Source organism: Bubalus bubalis, chromosome X (assembly GCF_019923935.1).
Source record: "Bubalus bubalis isolate 160015118507 breed Murrah chromosome X, NDDB_SH_1, whole genome shotgun sequence".
NCBI classification, from domain to species: domain Eukaryota; kingdom Metazoa; phylum Chordata; class Mammalia; order Artiodactyla; family Bovidae; genus Bubalus; species Bubalus bubalis.
In genome coordinates this window covers 136962248-136987188 of record NC_059181.1, presented here as the reverse complement: position 1 = coordinate 136987188, position 24941 = coordinate 136962248, and the positions used below count along the sequence as shown (strand labels likewise).

General features: G+C 40.2%; 1 protein-coding gene across 3 annotated transcripts in view; it reads right to left on the bottom strand.

Annotated features, from left to right (window-relative positions):
• OCRL (OCRL inositol polyphosphate-5-phosphatase) overlaps window positions 1–24941 on the bottom strand; it is a 50510-nt gene that overhangs the window by 9565 nt on the left and 16004 nt on the right. For all 3 annotated transcript variants that reach the window (XM_025276898.3, XM_025276900.3, XM_025276899.3), the window contains exons 5-18: window positions 24578–24688; window positions 24028–24117; window positions 23198–23318; window positions 22948–23109; window positions 21540–21641; window positions 20911–21025; window positions 19712–19828; window positions 19418–19605; window positions 17347–17458; window positions 15713–15822; window positions 13197–13332; window positions 7706–7816; window positions 6931–7096; window positions 6426–6661 (exon numbers count right to left, since the gene is read on the bottom strand). In XM_025276898.3, the coding sequence (XP_025132683.1) occupies window positions 6426–6661; window positions 6931–7096; window positions 7706–7816; window positions 13197–13332; window positions 15713–15822; window positions 17347–17458; window positions 19418–19605; window positions 19712–19828; window positions 20911–21025; window positions 21540–21641; window positions 22948–23109; window positions 23198–23318; window positions 24028–24117; window positions 24578–24688 (1877 nt within the window). The remainder of the gene's footprint in view (window positions 1–6425; window positions 6662–6930; window positions 7097–7705; window positions 7817–13196; window positions 13333–15712; window positions 15823–17346; window positions 17459–19417; window positions 19606–19711; window positions 19829–20910; window positions 21026–21539; window positions 21642–22947; window positions 23110–23197; window positions 23319–24027; window positions 24118–24577; window positions 24689–24941) is intronic.

Sequence of the window (24941 nt, the reverse complement as noted above, 5' to 3'; positions counted from 1 at the left end):
GAAAGGAGAAATCCTGATCTCACCATCAGAAATGTGCAGGAGGTTGGAGGTGGGGAAGTACGTGTTCCCTGACACTCCAACTAGTGCTGAGTGCATTGGTCCCACGTGCCTGTTCCATATGATGGGTGGAGTTTTTAGTATTATTAGCTACATTATGAGTTAACCATGTTTTTGTAGCATATACACAATGAAATATCATATATAGAATGAAATAAAAGTAATCAGAATAATAGTGATTTATAAAGGATACAAAATTTATAGTATTGTAATTATAATACTTTGGAAGTTAATTCTGAGGGCCAAACATCTAAGTTAACTCAATTTTGGAGTACAATCTTTTTTAAAATTTAGAACTACTTGTTAACAAACAGAGAATCTTCCTGTCTGACAGACTTCTCTATTTTCCCTCCCGTGAATATGTGCCATATGATGTGAAGAGTAAAACCAGGTAGAGTTTTTATATACTAACCTGCCAAACCATCAAAAAGGTCTTCTTTGAGCACTATCTACCAGTGCAGACACTGCATTAAGTGTCTTTGAGGGGTGGTGGTGGGGGGCAGGTGTGAAAAGTGAGGCTACACAGAGGGGAAAGACATGGTCTTTGACTCGGGTTTGCAACTGAGTTGGGGTAAAGAGGCCCAGAATTGATGGCCTGGCATTATTGATTCACCAATCTGAGTTCTCAATAAATGGTAAAAATTAATAAACAAAAAATCAGGGGTACAAAGGAAGTCCAACTAGCCCTTAAAAGAGTCACAGGATTTTAAAGGGTAGAGACGAGATGGGGACATTACAAGTGGCAGGGAGGCAGAAAGAAACAAAGGTGGCGAGATTAGGAAAAAGTTGGTCATATGGTTCCTGGGGGAGGATAAAGGGGGAATGAAAAAACTATCAGGAAATAAATCTAAAAAGGTATATCGAAGTCAGACTCTGCAGGGCCTTAAATGACAGGTAAAGCAATTTGGATTGTATTCAGCAGATGTGGGGGAGCCAAAGGTCTGCCTTTAAGCAAGGAAACCATAGGCCCCATAGCTGTATTACAAAACAATCAGTCCGACAGCCCTGAAGAGGGCAAATGCAAGGTTAGGGAAATAGAGGCAGAGGGAATCATTAAAAGGCTAAGGAGGTAGATCAAGTGGGAGTATGCACCTCACCTAATAATGGGAACATAACATTTTTTTAAAAAAAATGAATGGATACAAGAGAAAACTCTGAAATCAAAAGGTTTCTGGTACTAGTGGAGGTGCAGCAGACTTACATTGATAGTTTCTTCCTCTGGCTGCAGGCAGAAAGTGGGTGTAACTTATACTTATTTCAACTCTAGGTTCAACTCTGAAAATAGAAACATCACTTGCTGCTGCTGCTGCTAAGTCGCTTCAGTCGTGTCCAACTCTGTGCGACCCCATAGACGGCAGCCCACCAGGCTCCCCATCCCTGGGATTTTCCAGGCAAGAACACTGGAGTGGGTTGCCATTTCCTCCTCCAATGCATGAAAGTGAAAAGTGAAAGGGAAGTCACTCAGTCGTGTCCGACTCTTAGCAACCCCATGGACTACAGCCTACCAGACTCCTCCATCCATGGGATTTTTCAGGCAAGAGTACTGGAGTGGGGTGCCATTGCCTTCTCCGAGAAATATCACTTGCTGCTGCTGCTAAGTCGCTTCAGTCGTGTCCGACTCTGTGCGACCCCATAGATGGCAGCCCACCAGGCACCCCCGTCCCTGGGATTCTCCAGGCAAGAACAATGGAGTGGGTTGCCATTTCCTCCTCCAATGCATGAAAGTGAAAAGTGAAAGTGAAGTCGCTCAGTCGTGTCCGACTCTTATCGACCCCATGGACTGCAGCCTACCAGGCTCCTCCATCCATGGGATTTTCCAGGCAAGAGTACTGGAGTGGGGTGCCATTGCTAGCCCTCACTAAAAAAGAGCATTCTCCTAAGGCAGGCTGCCATTGCTGCTAATCACTTAGTTCAACTGACTTGATTACTGGCTGCAAAAGGTTACATGTTGATCATATTATGATCAACGTTATGTGGCAGCCAAGCCTGGATGGGAGGGGAGTTTGAGGGAGAATGGATACATGCATATGTACAGTTGAGTTCCTTCTCTGTTCAGCTGAAACTATCACAACATTGTCAATGGGCTATACCCCATACAAAATAAAAAGTTCAAAAAAAAAAAAAAAAAAAGGGAAAAGAGCCCAGGAGTCACCAGTGGGAACACTGGCTTATAACAAATACACTGCAAATCATTCTTCACCCCAGCATTCAGCCTTAGAGGAAATTTCCCAGTAATAAATGCAATAAAAATCATGTAAAAAAGTCATTTAGAGGCAGATTCAAATTTAAAAATAAAAAGCAGAAAACTGAACACCTACTGAAGTTCTAGAAAGGATTCATTCATGTGAAATCTAAAAAGAAACACAAACCTTAAACTTCATAGGGTAAGAAATGGGTCATTAGGTCAGAAAGACAAAATAAACGTCTACTAAAGAGATCACTGGGAACAAATTAATCACCAAGTTGTTATTCATGCTATTTCAGATTTTTGATATTGTTCTGTTAATAGACATGTGATGTGCTTAGTCGCTCAGTCGTGTCCGACTCTCTGCGACCTCATGGACTGTAGCCTGTCAGGTTCCTCTGTCCATTGGGATTCCCCAGGCAAGAATACTGGAGTGGGTTGCCATGCCCTCCTCCAGGGGATCTTCCCAACCCAGGGATCAAACCCAGGTCTCCTGCATTGCAGGTGGATTTTTTACCATCTGAGTGGCCAGAAAAGCCCTTAATAGACAGGTCCCCAAGCAAATACAGCTGGTTCCCTCATCCCTCAACTTTTTCCATCTCTGTATTTACAAGCCAAACCTTTAGCTAAATCTGATGGGTTCAAGCCTAGTCTCCTTTCCCATTAGTCCAATCTACATATAAACTAGAATGTCCCTCCAAATGTGTCTATTTATAACCACCTACTAATGTGACCATTTACAACCACATACTACTCATCAAAGACTTCCGATGGGTCTAGATGCCCTCTGGCTCCAGTATAAACTGATCTGTTGACTTCAAGGCTCTCCATCCCCCATTCCCACCCTACTTAGGCAGCTTCACACACCAAAATAGGCCGATTCTGAGACTGATTTTCACAGAAATTAGCTCATCAATCTATAAGCTTTTACAGCATATAAGGGCTTGAGTAAGCAGCACAGGAAAGGAATCTATTTGTTAATATAAATTACAAGTTCCACATTCTAAATGACTCATTTTAAATAACTTTCCAAAATATTGACTTACCCAACACACTGGACATGGGCCAGTAAAGGAAGTTAATGTTTAGATGATCTCTAACCAACTTCCTATTAACCTCGGTTTAGAATTTAGCCATATTGTAAATACAAGTAAACTTTCATCACCACTGAATTATAGGAACCCAATAAACTCTGTAATACTTTGTATTCAATATACAACAAATACATATTGACGAGTATATGCTACTTAATAAACCAGAAAAATCTACCTTAATTCTGGAAAAGAATAATTACAAAGAGATTATCCTGTTTGTCACCTGTGCTAATCCTAACAGTTCTAGTAGCGGCAAAGTCACTATCAGGGAGAATGAAAAGGATTTATACCAGTTACTTTATTCTGCACTTTCGGGGAAGAGCATGTAGCAGAAGAATCTTGGTGAAAACAGCACAGGAGAGTCAACACAGGCACTGAACTCACTTCTAGTTTCACTCAAATTTTAGAGTAAATAATACAAAAAAGGACAATAGGTACCGTCTCATGGGATTTGAAATGTCATCTTGGGTCTTGGAACAAGCAAGAACAAACAAACTGAAGCATTTCAGACGGTCAAAATCAAGCCAAAACAGCATGGGAAGGTATTACAAATGGGGTACAGATAATCTTAGATTCTTGTTTGTTGCCCCACACTAATATGGATAATTTCCTCATCATTGAGATCCAGGAATTTAATAATAATTAAAGGCAACAGGCTGTGAAAGAATCGGGACCCTAAATCCTACAAAATTAAAGCTTTAAACAGAATAAATTGTGACCACACGCATACAATTTAAGAAGAACTCAACAGTTTTGTAAGAAAAAAATGATCAGGGTTCTATTTAAAAAACAAACAAACTCTGAATCATGCATGCACAAAAAGAAGGAAAAAGGCTTCCTACAGAGCCATTAACTCTACTACAGATTTTGGCTACTTCCTATTCATGGTCAAATGTAGCTGAATTATCTGATAATATCTTAAAGAAACTTTCCTTAATGGTGGTTAAGTCTCCTTCCCATCCCTTTAATTAAGATGGGACAATTACAGTAAAAAGTAGTATATAGTGCCTGAGCCAACTTTGAGCAAAAGGTTCCAGTTAGAGGGAGTACAAAAGGATAAGTTTAAAAAATCATTATGAGGAAACAATCAGACAAATATTTAAAATGGCAGGCCCCTGACTGGACAATTGTCCTGGATTTTTAAAAAGCCAACGTCATCAAAAGACAAAAAGGGAAGAACTGTTCTCTAGAAGAGACTGCAGAGGCCTCACCAAATGTACTGCATGAATCTGAATTGGATCTTGGCTTTACAAAGCTATGAGAGGAATTATTGGGACAAGTGGAGAAATCTGAATATTGACTGGCTAGTTTTCTTAGGTGTCATAATGGTATTGTGCTGATATAGAAAGTGTCCTTTTTCTCGAGAAGCAGGTCAAAGTGTATACTGGGAAGTGACACATCACCACTTAGTTTTGAACAACATAGCAAAAAAAAAGGTATATGTCGGTATAAGTGTGTAAAGCATGTGGGTGTTGTTTACTGTACCGTTCTTTCAATTCTTCTGCACATGTGCCAGTTTCATAATAAAAGTTGGGAACAAGAAAGCTGGGAAATGGCGTTTGGGATGGAGGCAAGGTGGTAGGAAAAAGAAAGGGAAACAACTTCATTTAGAATATATTCTAAAAGGTGAAATAATAAATCTAAAACACAGAAATATGATGGTAGAAGAAAAAAATAAGTATCATGAAAAATAATACAGTCATGAGGGCTCTAGGGAAACAAGCATAATTCCAAGAAAGAACACTGTGAATGAGCTCAAGGGTTTTAATCTGCCATCTGAGTCATCGCTACAACAATTCCATGGCAACAGAACGGATCACACTCTGACAAGCCAGCAGCCTGCCCGCCGGTCTAGTCCTCCCTGCCAGATGATACAATCACTGCTCCAGCTAAGCCAAAAGGATCAATGTGAACACTGGTGGTAATGATGACATATGGCTGTCACATCATTTAATTTTCTTTGGTAAAAGACTGAGTGTAAAAAAAAAAAAAAAGACCGAGTGTACTTCCCAGACAGGTCTGCACACAAATACAATATTTTTATTTAGAAGAAAGGTTCTTTTTTTTTTTTTTAGTTCTACCAGTTTATTGCTACCAACCAATCTCCCTCCACCTTCCTCTTGCATGCACGCTCAGTCATGTAACCTCATGGACTACAGCCTGCCAGGCTCCTCTGTCCATAGACTTTTCCAGGCAAGAATACTGGAGTGGGTTACCATTTCCTTCTCCATAGGAGAACAGTTCTAACAGTTGTTACTAAATAATATATGTTCCTGAAGATAATAAGCATTTCCTCCTTAAGGATATAGCTTGGTGTTGGGAAACGGAAATCCTCTTCTTGTTTCTCCAGTTGAGTCACATTAAACTTGTATCAAACTTCAGTGCACATTATAACCATCTGGGATGCTGACAAAAACACAAATCCCCAGACCCTGCACCCTGAGATTCTGATTCCACTGCTGCAGGTGAGGAGGGGGATGGGCCTGCACCTAAGTAAGGACCCCCAGGGGCCCTGAGGCAGGTACCCTGAGCTTCACTATGGTCTCGGCTCCAACAAACAGCTAAGTTTGACTTGGATCAGACATGATGATACAGTGAGAAGCTCGGGACTGGGAGTGAGAAAATCTGGGTGACAGATTCATCACTAACTTATTCCACTTTGGGCAGGTTATTGTTTCTGTGCCTCAGTTTTCTCATAAGTTTGATGAGGATAATATCGCCCTGCCCCTCACTGGACCTCACATACATGTTAATTTATTAAAAAAATGACTTGAAACTATGAAGAGTGTAACAATTAAGCATTGTATCTCTGAAAAGGGAGGCTTTAATCTCACTCAGTGAACTTTGTATTATCTATTATAGCCACGACAAGAGTCAATTACAGATTACTCTCTTCTCTTTCCTTTTAGGCTTAATCCTATGAAAGGCGTGCTAGAGTAAAGTGACATTCTTATTCACCACTTGTGGTCCACCCCCCACCTCCTCCCATCAGCCCTGACCAAAGAGAAAGCACAGAGACAAGGAGGACATCACTGAAGCACTGTTAAATTTCCACCTTAGGGAGATTCACGCCTTACGATGCCTCTTACCAAGTCTATGAGTTTGGTAACAGGAACTTCTCGAATTGGTCTTTTCATTCGGCACAAAGCCTCTAAGGATGTACCAAAACAACTTGGGAGGTAATTTCCACTGATGGTCAAGAAGTAATCTTTGCCTCGATCCAGGTGGAGGACGAGAATATCTTCAATTTTATCTTCCCCTGAGTTCAGGATGGTCACAGAGTCCTTGCTGACATACACATCAAGGGAGATATCCACGGTCTCATCTGAAATGTAAGAGATGATACACAGTAACAGAAACTTCCAGTGGAAAAGCAGAAAGGGGATGAGAACCAACAGAAGAACTGTCTTCTAAAAAAATCATCAAGTGATGAAGGAGAGATGGGACACACAAAAAATGGAGAAACCCCAATATAATGACAGTGAAGGTGAGAGACGTGTGGTTAGAAAACAAGAAGTTAAACAAAGGGAGGGGATGGGAGTCATGAGGGGACAGTACATTGCGAGCAGAGACAATGGTAAAGGGGAAACTCACTTGGCTCCAAGTAGCCCTCACAAGGTTCAGCCCGAAGCCATGGCTTGCAGTACTGGCTGTCATTAAGCTTAGGGATGAAAGAAAAATGGCAGGGAACCTGTCCATTGTTGCTGATCTGGAACTTCTCCTTTTGTAGTTGCCGAAACTTCACATTCTCAAACACAAACTGGGGAATAACAGACAGACACAAACATGCATCACTAGTAGGGGAAGAAAGTCAGTTGGATTATTCCATAGAGAATATGAATAAAGAATAAGGTCATTATTAACCATTATTAACTGCTGATGTGCTCGCCAAGCGAGCCAGCTGTCCACTGTCCCCTCTCACAATGGCAGTGGAGTGAAGCAGGTCTCACTGCTTCTCTAGGTTACTGATTGTTCCTGGGATCCTGAGAGGATAACCTGACCTCAGATCAGGGCATGTATCCTGTGATCACCTTCTGGCTCCTAAGATATGAATTAACCAGCAAATCTGAAATATTAAATAAGAGCAGCTAACATCTGAGGGCTTACTTTGTGCCCAGTGCTGTTTTAAGGGCTTCGCATGTATTAACTCAAGTAATCCTCACAACTGTCCCTTTATCCAGAAAAGGAAATTGTGGCTCAGAGAGGGTAGGACAGGTGCCTGCGGTCATATGTCTACTAGGTTGCAATGCAGGGACAGGAACAGAGGCAGTCTGCCTTCAGCTCACACAGTCTTCACAACTCTGCTAGTTACATGATTTCCCGTGTGCTGACCACTATGGGCAGGAGACAGGTGGCTGGGTATGCTCACCTCCCTCCGGCTGAGTTCTAAGGAAGGAAGGAAATCATTTTCCATTCTGTCCATGATGCGTACAATGTCTTCAAACACTTTCCGGTACCTCCGTTCATCCACAACCTTCACCTGAAAGAAAATGAACCCTCTTTTCAGTCTTGCATGCTCACAGCTCATCTTCCTTCGAGATTACCTAACAGCTTAAAACCAGTCATTACAGCAACCATTTCAAATAAACTGTGGTGCAAACAACTTCCTCAAACACTTTCTGAAATCTTGTTTCATTCACACCTTTTATCTGAAAAAACAAAACAAAACAAAACAAAACAGATCCTTATTTAGTTTTCTGTGCTCTCAACTGATATATCTCGAAGAATCTAACTATCTTTCAAAGGTCAGTAAAACAAACAGAAATTAAATAAGCGTTACAGAATCATACACTGCAAGGTAGAGGTAAGGTTAATTGGTTAACTTCTTGGAAAAGTTACACCTCTGTGCTAAGAAACTTGGCAATAAATATTTAGGAAGAATATTCTCTGCTCCACTGTTAATTTAGTTAATTTAGTGGTGGAGAAAATGTGATGACTGTGCTTAAATATTATTTCCAGCACTATACAAATTGACAGTGTCAAAACATACCTGTTTCCAACAATGATTATGAAGCACTGAAATGGCAGAAAATAATTACTAAAGCATTTAACTCTATTAGCTGTTATGCACAATGCCAAGAATCATAATATTGATGCTCAGATTATATGATGATAAAGGTATGTTAGTAAATAGACCCTACAGTCATTTTAGAAAACAGCCGATACAAAATGTCCCAGAGTAAAAGCATGACAACAGACAAACAAATCATTCTGACTAACAGATCAAAAAACTCCCATCTGACACAGCACTTTCAGCTTCCTGACACAGCTGTGCCTTTTTTTTTTTACTGTTAAAACTTGATACAAGTTGATGCTCCAAATGAACAAAATTAACATAGCCTTTTCACTTATTAAGATCCTGATTTCTTTTTCAGAATAGAAAACTTTACAAATTCAATTTAAAAAAACAGACTGATGCATACAGTAGAGGCTGTAAGGAAATCATGAAAAATAATCAAAGCTGAGCCAAGTATCTCAAATATCTCAAAGGTTTTTATATATCTGAACCATATTTAGAGATCTGAGGGGTAACCCATCGTTAGGGTAAGAGGAATTTAATACTTCTTAAATTCTTCAACATTTTGCAAGTTTCATTTCAAAAAGTATTCTACATATGTCATCTTATTTTCACAACAACCTGTGAGGTGACCAAAGCAAGGATTACTGTTCTCACCGTTGAGAATCTCAAGGTACAAAAAAATCAACTAAGTTGCTCACTACCAGTTAACAGCAGAGGTGTTATCCGAACCTCTAGCATAAGACCCTTTCCAACATACCAGGTATGTGACTTGGGTAGGTCTTAAAAACGCAGATGCCTCAGCCCACAGATCAAAGTCTCCAGAGGACACGGTCCATGCATTTTGAAGCTCTTAGGCAGTTCTGAAATCCACCAAAGTCTGAGAACTAATGCAACAGATCCCATTACCAATTGCAGGGGTCGGAACCCCATCTCAGCTTAATCTCAGCCAGCCCACAGCAAGTCTTAAGTTAATTGGCCCCTGAGCACTTGGTCCCTTTGTTAACAGTCACTGATGCAAATGGTGGTAAGAAACGTAAAGTGGTTCTTAAAGCCTCTAATCATAGCATGCCTAAGAGTCCAAAATATGGGGTGGTTACCCAATAAAACCAAAGCTCTTCTCAGAGCATTATCATGATCAAAACCCTTAATGCACATGAAGGGTAATGAAGGGAAAAATGTCACCACAGAATGTCACCACTTAACACACCCATTTTAGAAAAAGAAATTACCAACAAAATTAGAATTAAGAAATAAGTACAATGAGCTAGATCTTTATAGAAAGACATGGATAGCATTCTAGAATATACCACTGAATTAAAAAATAGTAAGTTGTATACCAACACATATAGTATAAGACCATTTATGATATATACACAGCAACACACAAATAATACCATATTGGGTATAGGTAAACAGAAAAGCAAATGCAAACATTGAGAACTGTGCCGACCAATAAAACAGCCAGTAGCCACATAAGGAAATTTACATTTAAATAATTCCAAATTAAATAAAATCGAAAATTCAGTTCTTTCAATTACACTTCAAGTGGTCAGTAGCCACCTGCAACTAGTAGCTACTGGACTGGACAGGATAGATTTAGAACATTTCCATCATCACAGAAAATCTATTGGAGAGCACTGGTCTAGAAAGAAAAGAAATTCATAAGGGTAGTTGGCCTTGTTAGGGAGTGGGGGTTTGGGCAAAAGTGGGAGTGGAGGCTAGAACGGGTGCTGAAGATCTCAGCTTTACCTGTGAATTTTGCTTATTTTTATTTTAAAGAGAAAACATGTTTGCATCTCTGTGTAATTTAAAAAGTATTAAAAACTAGAAAGGCAGACCTTTATTACAGATATAATATATTTACACAAATATACACAGAAAGCATGGAAAAACTGTAAATATCCTGCTGGGAGCTCTGCATTAACATGTATGTGTTAGTCGCTTAGTTGTGTCTGACTCTTTGTGACCACAATGACCATAGCCTGTCAGGCTCTTCCGTCCATGGGATTCTTCAGGCAAGAATACTGGAGTGAGTAGCCATTCCCTTCTCCAGGGGATCTTCCCAACCCAGGGATCGAACCCACGTCTCCTACCTTGCAGGCGGATTCTTTACCATCTGAGCCACATTTATTAAAGATACACAAAAATACACAGAAAGCATGGAAAACTGTAAATATCCTTCTGGGAGCTTTGCATTAATATGTATGGAGTATTAGAAATATTCTGAGGTTCTGAAAAAAATATACACAGAAAAGCTAAGCATAGCTGATGAAACTAAAAAGGTTAGTGTTTGGGAGGAAGATATCCTTTTAAAAATGGATTGAGAGAACTCAAATGAAGAAAACATGGCAGTCTACAAGTCTAAGCTAGAAATTAAGTGGGTAAAAAGTAGTATCTGAATGTACATGTACTCAGCAAGTTCTTTGGACCTCTGGAGGCCTTGCAGGGGTAGTGGAAAGATCATCTGTAAGTACGGGAATTAGACAGGCTTAAGATTTGAATCTCAGCTCTTCTAGCTAAATGCTTTTTAAGGAAGTTTATTTAAACTCACTGGTTTTTCACTTGCTCATCTGTTTTTTTTATTATTTTTTTTTACTTTACAATATTGTATTGGTTTTGCCATACATCAACATGCATCTGTTAAATGAGAAATATTTAACTCAAAGCATTGTTGTGAGGAGCAAATGAGATGTATATAGATTGCCTAGCATGGTGTCTGCTACATACTGCTACATACTTGAGGAACATATACTATTATTACTTATTATTATTTTAAAATATCAAAATGGAAGAAAGTCAAGTCATGATTGACTCAATAAAATTTAGAATCTAAGACCAAGAATTAAATTTTTACATAAAGGAAATGCTCCAAAGTCATTACCCTCTAAGACAGGAGCTGGATAAGACATATTGCTGAGAACCAATCTCAGAAGTCAAAAAAATTTACTTATGCACAGAGGAAAGAAATCCACCCCACTGTGCTCTTGGCATGTCTGAACTCATTAATTCTCTTGAGGATTTTCCCCATTTTATAGAGGAAGAAGCTGAAGTACAGGGATGTTGCATAGATTTTCCATGGTTACATTTAGAAAGAGTTTGAGCTGGGATGAGAGTTTAAGCAGCCTAGCTATAAGGTCCATTCTATCAAGCACTGCCCTATACAGATTCTGTCAGATTATATGACCTCAGGTCTGGAAAATCTACATGGAATAATCTAAATGTACTAGCTGTACTAAATTAAGTCAACAAGATCCCAGAATATAACCTGTGTACTAATAATACACACCTAGAAAATACAACAGGAAAGCAAAAACTTTACTCACAATGGAGACAAAACAATTCATATATTGGCCATTATTCCAGCCCAGGATGCAACTGCTGCTGCTAAGTCGCTTCAGTCGTGTCCGACTCCGTGCAACCCCATAGACGGTGGCCCACCAGGCTCCCCCGTCCCTGGGATTCTCCAGGCAAGAACAATGGAGTGGGTTGCCATTTCCTTCTCCAATGCATGAAAGGGAAAAGTGAAAGTGAAGTTGCTCAGTTGTGTCCAACTCTTCGCAACCCAATGGTCTGCAGCCTACCAGGCTCCTCCGTCCATGGGATTTTCCAGGCAAGAGTACTGGAGTGGGGTGCCATTGCCTTCTCCAAGGATGCAACAGAGTTAAAGAGAAATTTAAAACCTGTGTTCCTGAGAGGGGAGGAGAGGGTGAGATGTATGGAGAGAGTAACATGGAAACTTACGTTACCATATGTAAAATAGATAGCCAACAGGAATTTGCTGTATGGCTCAGGAAACTCAAACAGGGGCTCTGTATCAACCTAGAGGGGTGGGATGGGGAGGGAGATGGGAGGGAGGTTCAAAAGGGAGGGGATATGTGGTGTTGGAGAAGACTCTTGAGAGTCCCTTGGACTGCAAGGAGATCCAACCAGTCCATTCTGAAGGAGATCAGCCCTGGGATTTCTTTGGAGGGAATGATGCTGAAGCTGAAACTCCAGTACTTTGGCCACCTCATGCGAAGAGTTGACTCACTGGAAAAGACTGTGATGCTGGGAGGGATTGGGGGCAGGAGGAGAAGGGGACGACAGAAGATGAGATAGCTGGATGGCATCACTGACTCGATGGACGTGAGTCTCAGTGAACTCCGGGAGTTGGTGATGGACAGGGAGGCCTGGCGTGCTGTGATTCATGGGGTCACAAAGAGTCGGACACGACTGAGCGACTGATCTGATCTGATATGTATACCTATGGCTGATTCATGTTGAGATTTGACAGAAAACAACAAAATTCTGTAAAGCAATTATCCTTCAATAAAAAAATAAATTTTAAAAACAACAACAATAAAAAAAAAACAACCCCATGCTCCTGGATGGGAAGACTTCAATATCTTAGTTAGCAGGACTGACAGTGTGCCTCTTAGAGTTACATACAGATGATGTATTCTGACCAGTCTGTGCCTCTTTGCTTCTGCTGTCCCCAGCCCTCCACCAGGAACCTCTCTCCCAGTGCTTCCTCTTTTCACTATCTTTCTGATGCAAAGCTATTCATCATCCTTTAAAACCTGGCTTCAAGCTCTTCTTTATGTATAATCACTTTAGGAGGTGAAGGGTGCTACCCAGACATTATGCAGCATGAGAAACATCTGTGTCATTAAAAGGCCATATGGACAGCATTTAGGAGGGTCAAGGGCTCTAACTTCTCAATGTTGCAAACAATTATTTGGCTATGAATTAAAAACATTTATGGTTCACCAAATTACTGATCCATTCTGAGTCTAAATAATGCCCTAAGAATAGATACTTAACACACAAACAAACAACTTGTGAACAAACAAGTGTTTACCCCAATACGGAAGAGGGCGCTAACAGGCTTGTGGTCACTGGTTTTCAGTTCCATGTGACTCCGGTAATGAAGCTGATTAACATTAATGCCTCTCCAGAGAATTCGGTCACACCAGGCTGGCACCCGACATTTCCCACTGCAAAAAAAAAAAAAAAAAAAAAGAAAAAGAAAAAAATAGCAAGGGATTAGAAGGAGAACATACCACACAAGAGTGGAATATCTACCACACTGGTTCAGACCTGAGTTCGGCCCTCTTGTTATCTGCTTCTCCTTTCCTAACGACTTCAACTATTCCTTACTCTATTGCAAGCTCTGTGAAGGGACTGTCTTGTTTGCCACTGAATTCTCAGCCCCAGCACAAGATCTGATGAAAGTAGGTGCTCAGTGAAGTGAAGTGAAGTGAAAGTCACTCAGTCATGTCCGACTCTTTGCAACCCCATGGACTATACAGTCCATGGAATTCTCCAGGCCAGAATACTGGAGTGGGTAGCCTTTCCCTTCTCCAGGGGATCTTCCCAACCCAGGGATCAAACCCAGGTCTCCTGCATTGAAGGCAGATTCTTTACCAGCTGAGCCACAAGGGAAGCCCAAGAATACTGGAGTGGGTAGCCTATCCCGTCTCCAGGGGATCTTCCCGACCCAGGCATTGAACCAGGGTCTCTTTCATTGCAGGTGGATTCTTTACCAACTGAGCTATCAGGGAATGAATAAACAGTAAACAGTGCTCCTAGGGTCAGGATTTACATTTTCAATAATGTTGCCCCAGGGAAAGTAGAATAGCACCTTCTGGACTGAGCGACTTCACTTTCACTTTTCACCTTCATGTATTGGAGAAGGAAATGGCAACCCATTCCAGTATTCTTGCCTGGAGAATCCCAGGGACAGGGGAGCCTGGTGGGCTGCCGTCTATGGGGTCGCAAAGAGTCGGACACGACTGAAGCGACTTAGCAGCAGCAGCAGCAGCAAAATAACCTCAGAAGGGTAGGATTATACTCAGAATACTTCCTCTTTGTTTGTTCTATCAACTGCAATGACACTTCACAACAGATAGACAACAAATGAACTCTAAAAATCCAATCCTATACTTCTAGAGTGGGTTGAATCAATGGAGATGGGTAATAGCAGAGATTTCTTTAAACCTAGACTTTTATGGACAAGTCGAGCTTCTAATAAAGATGAACTAAAAAAATCTAAGCATGCAAGTTTGAACATAACAGCCTATAAGAATACCAAAGGAAGGGAAAAAGCCTATTCATCATTCTATTAAAATAAGAAACACTATACACCTGATCCAGATGGGGACACAACTAAAGTTCATATCAGTAGCTCTTCAGTTGACTCTCAAGTCAGGCGAGTGGAAGAAACAAAGCAACGTGCACAGGATCTGTCAGAGTCACTTTTCACTTGCTGAGCAGCTCCCTCCCTCAGAGGACAGAGAGACAGGCTCCTCCCTCCCCACGCTGGCAGTCCAAGTCTAAAGAAGCTGATGATGCCCGGGAATTCTCTTTCTTTCAAACTTCTGGGTTCAAACAACTAGGAAACCATAGTGAATGAAGAAATAGTAAGAAGACACACAGCCACCAGGCACACACTGACAGAGGCACTTTACTAGGGGTGATCAGGAAATCAATAGCCCCCCACTAGACAGGATTCTCAGTTTCCTCTGGCAGTCATGCAGGCCAGGATCAGGCACTGGTATTTTTAAAAGTCCTCCAAGAGATTCTAGGGTTTCCCTGGTGGCTCAGTGGTAAACAATCTGCCTGTAATGCAGGGGATGCAGAAGATGCAGGTTTGATCCCTGGGTCGGGACGATCCCCTGGAGAAGGGAATGGCAAACCACTCCAGTATTCTTACCTGGAGAATCCCATGGACAGAGGAGCCTGGCGGGCTATAGTCCATGGGGTTGCAAAGAGTCAGACACAGCCGTGCACACACGTGCACACACACACACAGGAGAATCTAATGTACACTCAGGATCAAGAATCACTGTGCTGGAAGAACCTTTCATGCTGCTTTGTTTTCACCTCTGGTATCCTGAGTTAAAGAGCTTAAAAAAGAGTTTGGGCAAAGAAGCAGAATAGGGCACTAGGTAAGGAAATAGGGGCAAGATCAGGAAGGCAAAAATCAAATAAGCAGTCTGCTGAGGTGAGAGAATAAGGCGCTGCAGGCAGCTCATAAAACTTCAGAGCAGTTCACACCCTCTTAAGGTGAGCTCCCTAAAGGAGGAAATGGCAACCTACTCAGTATTCTTTCCTGGGAAACCCCATGGACAGAGGAGCCTGGTGGAGTCGCAAAGAATCCACAGCTGGGCAACTGAGCAGAAGCACAAGCAAGCAAGGTGAGCTCACCTGTGAGTACATAGGAATTAAAAACTCTTCTTTAAGAGCACTGAGCCATTACGTTTTTATCTCTGCTTCTGGCAAGACCCCAAAACTTCCCAGTCCCTCAGCAATTCAGAGGGACAGAAGTAAGATCAGGTTTTAACCTATTCCATAATGAGGTTCTTGTTATTTTACCTGGAATCCCATCGGTCTGTTTTAGAATCATACTTATATGTGGGGATAAACTTGATTTCCCCTTCCATGAAGTCAGCAAAAGCTTTTTTCTGTGTGCGTTGAATATTTAGCTAGAGATAGAAAAATGTATCATATAAGCAAGGTAACACCATCTTAATAGAAGTGATAATCAGGTTGATCAGCTATTTTTCTGTGCATCTAGTTTCTGTATCTTTTGCAATTGTCAGAGTACATAGATAATATTTCTGTGCCTTATGAATTAAATTTTGACATTCCCACAGCATCTAAACTCACCCACAGACAGGATGCTCATATAAGCATGTCACTAATTTTTTATTGCTAATGGTGGTCAGGGTACAATGGAAAAATGAAACCTGAATAATCATAAGTTCCCTGAAGTTAGTATGTTTTTTTTTTAATTTATTGAAGCATAGCTGATTTACAATGTTTTCTTAATTTCTGCTGTATAGCAAAATGACTCAATTATACGTATATTCTTTTTCATATTCTTTTCCATTATGGTTAATAACAGGATATTGAACATAGTTTCCTGTGTTATATACTAGGATCTTGTTTATCCTATATATAATAGTTTGAGTACAGCTTTTTTAAAAAAAGCACACAAATGTTGACTGGATAATTCCAAAAGCCAAATTCAGTAAGAGTTAGAGATCATTTTGAAAATTATCCTCACTCAAGTATTTTACCAGAATTACATAAGATTCCAATTGTACCCCCTTTGGAGGCAGGACAGAGGAAAAAATGCAAAGAAGTTTAGCTAGCCAACTTCAATGTGAAGGTAGACAGGGTGAAGATAGGCTCACTATAAAAACCATTCTACTGCAAAACACCAGAATTCTGACCATATCTGAAGGTTAAAAGCCTCATATTAGGATTTAAAGACATTAAAAAAATAGACATTCAAGTCAATTTGAAACATTTTCTCCCCTCAATAAGAAGCATTCACTTTTAGCAGTAGTATCCATATGCTGAACTAAAAAATTCAAGTCCTGTGCCAGGTTCTGAGGCAAATTGCCAGAAAACTAGGTTCCTCAATATCGTTTTATATAAATGCTACCATATCAATGCTTCCCTGACAAGTTTTAACATCTATAAAGCAGCTAGTCTCAACTCCTCCATCAGTTCCCATTAGACCACAGTTTGTGCTATCTGTCCCAGACAAACTTCTCTCCTATGCTCCCCAATCCCCTCATAGGGCCTCCCTCTTTTACCTCCAAGCTGTTGCTGAGCCTGCCAAGTAATCATAGAGCAGCTTACCCTGTTCCATCTGCCAAACCACATCAACATAGCTGAAGGCCTGTTTCCTCCAGGAAGTGTTTTCCAATTAACCCCACCCATTCTCCAACTCATTTATACAAATCTCTGAAATCTCTTCTTGATAAAGACTTAATGAATAAATGTTACATTGACTATTTATCACTAATATTATCTCCCCTCCTCCCATCCAAGTACTTCATAAAAACCTTGTGTGTATTCACTACTTCACTATCACAATGTTTTCCCAAGACAATGAGACCTTTCCATCTACTTCTAGATAAAGACACACTTCCCATGGGGCTTAACAATTTTATCTGCTATGTAAGAAAGTACCTATAAGATAAAATTTTACTTACCTGGTCAAATTTCAAGAGTCTCTGAAGGTCATTCTTGTTAATAAGACTCTTCACTTCACTGGCATCAGGCATGCAAAGCCTGTAGTTCAAATCTCCCAACCAGATGACGACACTGAGGATCAAGAAATATATGAGTAAGAGTAGCAGTAATTAGCATAAAAGTCAATGAGAGGAGAATGCAGAGAAGGAAAATGGGTAGATTACTGATAAGCATTCATTTATCACTATCTGACAAGGGGTTTGAGCGCTAACTACCCTTTGGGGATGAGTACTATCAACGCCTGAGAGGGACAAGGGGATGAGAAAAGAGGTGGGAGGACAGACACTGCACGCATGAGGAACAAAGATGGAGAAATATGGGGTGTGTGTGGGACTCGGGAGCCAAGGAGTTAACTGCCTCAGAGAAGCATGTAGTTTATTTGCTGGACTAGCTTCAAAATTTCACCTGGCTGCTTGCCAGGTCTCTAGGGGAAGAGAATCTGAACATTTTCTGCCTCTCCAAGCTCTGATGTTCTACTGGCTCTCCACGAGGGTCTGCACAGTCTGAATGACACCTCTCTCAGGCAGGGCCCACTAGCGAACAGAGGTTCAGGGCTTTCTGCTGTCACCAGTCTATCTACCCTTGCCCGGGAACCACAGTCCAAGTCCCAGGAAGAAAGGAGACTGGCAGCCCACAGGCTCCCAATCACAGCAACAGACCCCCAGGTGTGCTTAGAGCCCCACAGGGGAGACCCTGAAATGACTGCACCAAAACGGGCTATTTCAAATTCTAAATGGGTCTCCTTGCCAATCTTTGATGCAACATGAAATTTAAGGAATCCCAGGTAAATAAATTTATGGAATTTCAGGTCAATTTTATGACCACTGATGTCAAGGCCTTGCTTTACCACTGTGAAGCAGAATTCCATACAATCCTAAATGTTGAGACAATATGGAACAGGCCAACATCACTATCTTGCCCTACTCTTTCCTCAATTACCCCACTCTCTATTGATTCTAATAGCCCTCAAATTATCTTTTGTTTTCCTGCTAATTCCTATCTCAAACCACTTATTCCAAGTCTCATCACCCTCTCAGAATTTCAATTACTAGTGTTAATTTCCTTACAGCTATTTTCTACTAACAATCCATTCCTCAACTGATTTTTGTTTCTGTTCTTATTAAGTTCCATTATTCACTAACCTTTCATATTAACCACTGGTGTCTCTAAATCACCATGGCCCCTTTTCTGAATGATTCACAGTCAGTGAAAAGAATCATGTAGATCTATGTTTACTGGCTTGGAAAATAATTCACAAAAAATAGGATAATACAGTCCTATATTATGAGTATGTGTGTGCATGTGCATAGATAAAAGTCTAGAACAGCACTATTCAGAAGAAATAGGATGCACATTACAAATGTAATTTAAAATTTTTTAGTAGCTGAATATAAGAAATAAAAGAAACAAGTGAAAATAACTTTAACAACAAATTCCATTCAACTCAATATATCCAAACTTTTGTCATTTCAACATGTAATCAATATTTAAGAAATGGAGATAGTTTATATTTTCCCCTGTAATTTCAGTGCATAGTCTATGCTCACCACACACCTCAGTTTGGACTAGTTACTTTCAAGTGCCCAATAGCCACCTATGGCTACTAGACTGCCATACTGGACAGCAGAGATCTAGAAGGATACACACTGAATTGTCCACAATGCTTTTCTCTGGAGGGAGGGACTGGCTGGGGAAAGCAGAGATAAGAAATGATGGATTTTTTCCTTTCACCTTTTATTATATTTATAATAAATATTTCTATTTTATAATAAAAAATAATGAAAATTGATTACAACTGACAGATCCCCTCCACCACTACTCAGATGTCCACTGATAGAACTAACCTTTCCTCTGATAGCAAATCTAATTTCTCTGACTCATTGCATCTGCTAGTTCTCAAAACCTTCCTCTTCTTTGTGAATCCAATCCCAAAACAGAATCTCTCACTCTGCACATTTCTATAGTTTCTCATCATGGTTAGTCTCTTCTCAGCTCTGCTACTCAAAGGCTAAAGAAGACTTAACCACTCACTCATGTTTCATGATGTTCAGCTGTGGGAGGGTCTGATTTGGGACCACAAAACTCATTCGTGCGCAGATGTCCTTATAATCTTGATTCCTTCTCTCAAACTCTTCCACGTGGGCAGCCAGGTGGGAATTGACAATGCAAAAGGTAGTGTTGTGAAATACAAACCTCACAGCTACCCCACCTTTGTTTCCCTGTTAGCAAGAGTAATTATTCACAGTTAGTACAAAAGACACAATGAGCACCTGAACTTCATATGGACATGAAATCATAATCAAGCTCAACTCCAAAGTAACTCACCATCTTTCCCATGATTCCAGTTCCAACAGTTTCTGTAGCAACATCACGGATATATCGCAACTGATCCTTTCTGGCAAATATCAGGAGCATCATCCCAACAAGGCGGACTAGTTGAACCTTTAAGTTCCAGGGAATTAGAAGAGGTTTGTGTTAATACCACTCTTTGCACATCTCTAACTTCCCACAAGTAATTTTCCACCAAGAAGATATAATCATGCCTCAATTTGAATCTAAATCCTCTAATTTCCCAATGGACCTCATAAAGAGGAAACAAAATTTTTCCAGGAAAGTGCTAATCTGGCTCTGACCAGTAAAAGTCTTCAGGGACAACGAGTACCCTCAGCTCTATATTCATTATTTTAATCACATTTTAGCCTACCATGAGTAAGCAGTATTAAAAAGTTGAATAATAAAGACAAAGCCTCTATCCCAGCTTGTTCCTTTTGCCTCTCCTTCCTAGTTTCTGATTTACAATTTCCTAATAAAATGTATAACAATCCTATTGACTTCTTTGTGAACTAGAAATATGTCTGAAATATGTATTAGTCTATATGAGAGGAATAACATCTTCAGCAGTCTTATCACCTGCATCAGGTGTAAGAAGGTGCAGATGAAAATTACTCAGACAGATGACTCCTTTTGAAGGGCTTGGTATGGTAGCTGCATAATTAAAATAACTCTTTTGGTAGCCTCTACTATTTGCCTTCTAAAGAACAACAAATTGGGTCACCTTGCTAAAGTCAACTCTACTCTTGACTTACAACCAAGTTTTAAACTCATTTAAATTCCACAACACTCCTGTTTTTACTCCAATTCCAAAGCTTACCCCATGCACCCACATGCTTCAAACTGCTTTTCTGTAAAGCATCCAGTTCTGACCGTGTAAGCAAACAATTTCAATCTTAAAATCTTATTGCAAAAAGTCACTTACATGTCATTTGAGTTAATTATTGCTATCAGTACAGTAAAATTCTTCCTTTCTCTTAAAACTTAGCCAAGCAATGAAACTATAGAATCGAGAAGCTTAAGGAATTTTTTTTCTAGGAAATAGGAATGAAAAGCATTAGTCTGCCCTATCCGGTATTACACATGGGGAAGAATTCAATTAATCCATTCTTTTGGAACAAGCTATAAACAGAGTAACTTCCAGTGAGTGCTATTTAGTCATATACTAAAAAAGATAATTAAATGCGGCTTACTTTCTTATACTTGGCTTTGGAATGCAAACTCCTCTCTACCGCCAAGGACCACTCTTGTTCTTTCACAGATTCAAAGTAGAAAAAGGCTTCTGTGCTCAAGTCCAGCTCTTGGAATCTGAGAAAACAAGAGGATGTGAGATCTACATCCCATAATTATCTCTGACTACCTCCTGTCCCATTTTCTGAGACATTAGGTGAAAAAAGGAATGTGGGAGAGAGGAATTTTAGAGAACTGCTCTACTGATTCAAGTGATCAGTAAGGACAAGTAGTTTTCTTTTCAAAAGACTCCCCCACAAGTATATGCATAGGCCAAGCAAAACACAAAAAACTTCCATAAGGGATAACAGAGCTTTGCTTGTATATCCTAGGAATAGTCACTATTAGAATTAATCTCAGATCTCAGTTTCTATGAAGAATATAGTTTTCTAGGGGTTTTAAGAGGACTAGATGCTTCCTCACAGCATTTTAGATATCTATTCCTTTATGATCTCACAACTTTGACCCACAAGTTAGCTCTCATACATAGTCTACAGCAGGTTTTTACAAACAGTGGGGAAAAAAGGGCAAAATGTCACATAAAGTAACACCAAACATATAGACAAAATGAAATTCCAGACATGTATTTTACCCAATGCAGTAGATATCAGGAGGATTCAGATCACAGTTCAGCCAAGGTTCTAACCCACTATCTGGAGACTGGCCATTCACGTTCCACGTTCCAACAAAAAATCTAATACATAATACCAAAAAATAATTTAGAAACAAAGGTAAAGTGTGAACTAAAGAAAGTTCTCTCATTATTTCTATACAAGTGTATATTCACAAAAAGCCATTGCAATTTCTCAAGCTGCTTTGCCACACATACCAAAAAACCCTTCTTGCCTGTAGAATGCAAAGGCAGTGGGCTTATTCTCTCTAAATTTCACATCAGGTAAACCTACAGAAAGGAATCAAGTTTCTATTTAAAAAACACAAATTTAATGGCTCTACCACATTTCCTTCCTCTTACATTCCATCCAAACATTATTTGAAGGGAGAGCTTCTGGATAGGAAAGAGGTATCTTCACTCTGTAAGGATGTCTAATATGGATAACTGTTCCATAAGGAACCATAGTTAAATCCAAAAACTCACTTCTTGAAGGATTACAAGGACATCTGTGGAGGAAATTCTGTTGAGACAGATATAGTATTAAGGGGGAAAGCATAAGGGAAAACTCATGACTGTCTTAACTGTTTACATACAAATATAAGCATCCTGGGGAATCTGAAGAACTGGAGGCTTCAGCACAGGGATATAGTCATGACTGAATTAGAATAAATGAGGCATAATGGGATAGCAGATGGGTCTGGAATCTTGGACTAAAAGGGTACATGCTGTTCGCAAATAACAAAGAAAAGTGTTGCTGCTCTGCACATCGAGATACACAGCACACTACACCACTCCACACGCCACACACAGTGAATCCAAAAAAGAGGATATCAACAAGTAAAAATGAAATGAAAAATATAATAGAGGAAAGAATTCAAGATAGGCCTCCCAATCAAGAGGATTGGGTGAAACTTCCTTTAGTTAACTTACCAAAGTAGGAAAATGAAAATTAAGGTCTAGCAGTAACAGTGGACTTAATTTGCCGATACTGGCAAGAAGAAATTCAGCAGGTCAGACAGATAAACACACCTGCTTATGGCATGTGCTAGGAGACAATTCTCTAGTACATGTGAGCTTGACTTCGTTCTCTAAGAGTGGATGGTATTAGTAGATGTGGTATCATTTAGTAATACACCACATGATTTATAATCTAAATCATTTGGATTTAGAAAATCCAAGGGAAATTGTAGCATTTGCATTATTGGGGATATGTAGGTTACTGACCGCATAAAGACAGGTGCTTGAATCAGCTCACCATTCTTTTTTATTATGCTTTTATTCTGAAATAAGCTAATTACACTAATATCTTAAATACCAAAAGAACATTTTTTGCTATATCAACTAATGTAACTAATGTTTCACCTCCGTAAGTAGGAGAGAGACTAACCTGAAAGTCTGAATGTTGACATATTCTTTTTCTCGCTTTGTCAGGATGTGTTTGATGAGACCCTCCCGCTGTCCAGACTGGGTGTTTGGTACAAAGAGCTTCCGCATGGTGTTGGTCACTTTGGGGGGTTCCTTATTAGAAGCTTCTTTTTCACGTGAAAGCCTAGCGAATAAATGAGCAATTCAGAAGTGAAACTGCCTTCACCAGGAAAGTCTCACACATGGGAAATCTGTTTCAACACAGGACTTACATTCTATTCACTGAAGGGGGTGGGGGTGGAGGTTCCCGGTGAACCCCTATAGGCTGATTCTGCAAATTGATTTTCTTGTCCAAATTCATAGATGAAAAATTATCCTCAAATCCAAGAAGCCCTGAAGGATGCAAAACCCAGAGTCAAAGCGGGGGAAGATAACATCCAACTTGTTCAGGATAGATAGGACTTTGCTTTGGTCAGCGGTTTTGGTCTGACCCCTATTTGCTCAGCGGCGTTACCAAACAGAAAGGTATACGAACAGTGATAACGTAGATAGGGGAAGAAGCACATCTGTCCCTGAACCACTGACATATTAACTAGAATGATAAACATAACTAGTAAGTTACATTAACTTGGAACATGACTAAAAGAGTGAGTATTTATAGAAGACTTTTAACACAATGCCTGGTTGATAATTAGGGATTATATCACTATCTCACTTTAATCGTCACAAAGACCTCATGAGATAGGTGCTATTAAAAAATCTTCCTAAGTTACAGAAAAAGAAACAGAAGCTCAGAGATGTCAAAGTAACTTGACCAAGGTCATATAACTAGGAAGTCAGAGAGCTGTGATTCAAACCCAGGCAGTCTGCCCCTGGAGTCTGCATTTTTTACACCTCTGCTAAGCTGGCTCCGAAAGAGCTAATGTGCCATAGAAAGTAACAGGACTGAACATGAGGTGGTGAGTACAGACTCCAAAACCGCTTCATAGGAGAAGGTATCTGACATTGACATTACTCCACACTATCTTATCTGCCCAGATAAAATCTACTGACTCTGCAATCATCATAGCGACCAGGGGAAAAAAAACAATCTTTTCAGTACCTGAAAAAACAGAAGAGTTGTCCTTAGTGTCTAATTTCTGGTACCAGCTGGATGACTCCTTTTGGTCTGGAACAAGAAGCTGTGACTGAGCTGGAGAGATAGGGGTCATAGAGTGGAACAACCATTCCATTGAATGGAACTTACCATAACCAAAAGAGGAGCCTGGTAGGCTACAGTCCATGGGGTTGCAAAAGTCGGGCACGACTTAGCAACTAAACCACCACCACCACCAAAGGCCATTCACTTAGCACCATTCCTGAACACAAAGGAAGAGACTAAGAAAATGAGAGCAGCTCTGGGACCATCTGGGGCTGGAGGAGGATTACTGTCTGCAGTAAGCTGGCCATGGCAAGAAACAGAAGATTCTGGAAATTGACTCAGGGTCCTTAAAGCTGAGTAGACTTACCCTAATCTATCCCTGGGGTCATTCCTGAACAACAAAAAAAATCACCTATCAAGGCTCCATGGGCAAGGTACTCTGCTAACGGCCACATGTCTCTGTATGCATGTCCCAGACAAATAGAAAGAAAACTGCTGAGGTTTGAGTTACCTTCCTGAGCAGCAAGGACCTCTGAGACGAACTTCACACAGTGATCCTCATCAGGGATTTCAAAGCGTCTCTCTCTGGTCCAGTCCCCTTGAATCCGAATTTTGCAGCCACCTAAAAAGAACAGAAATCCATATACATATAATGTTTTCTTGGGATCATATTTTCAACTTACCAATTTAATAGAAGAAGATCCAGATAGCAAACATTCCAGACCTCTAATGTATGAAGCATACCTATAAGATCAAGGGATTCGTTGTGGTGGTGGTATTGGGGGTGATGCGGAGAAAAATTTAATGTAGGCTAATGAACTGTGTAAATGAGCAGCCTAATATAGTGACATGATGTATAATAACATCATAGTTTC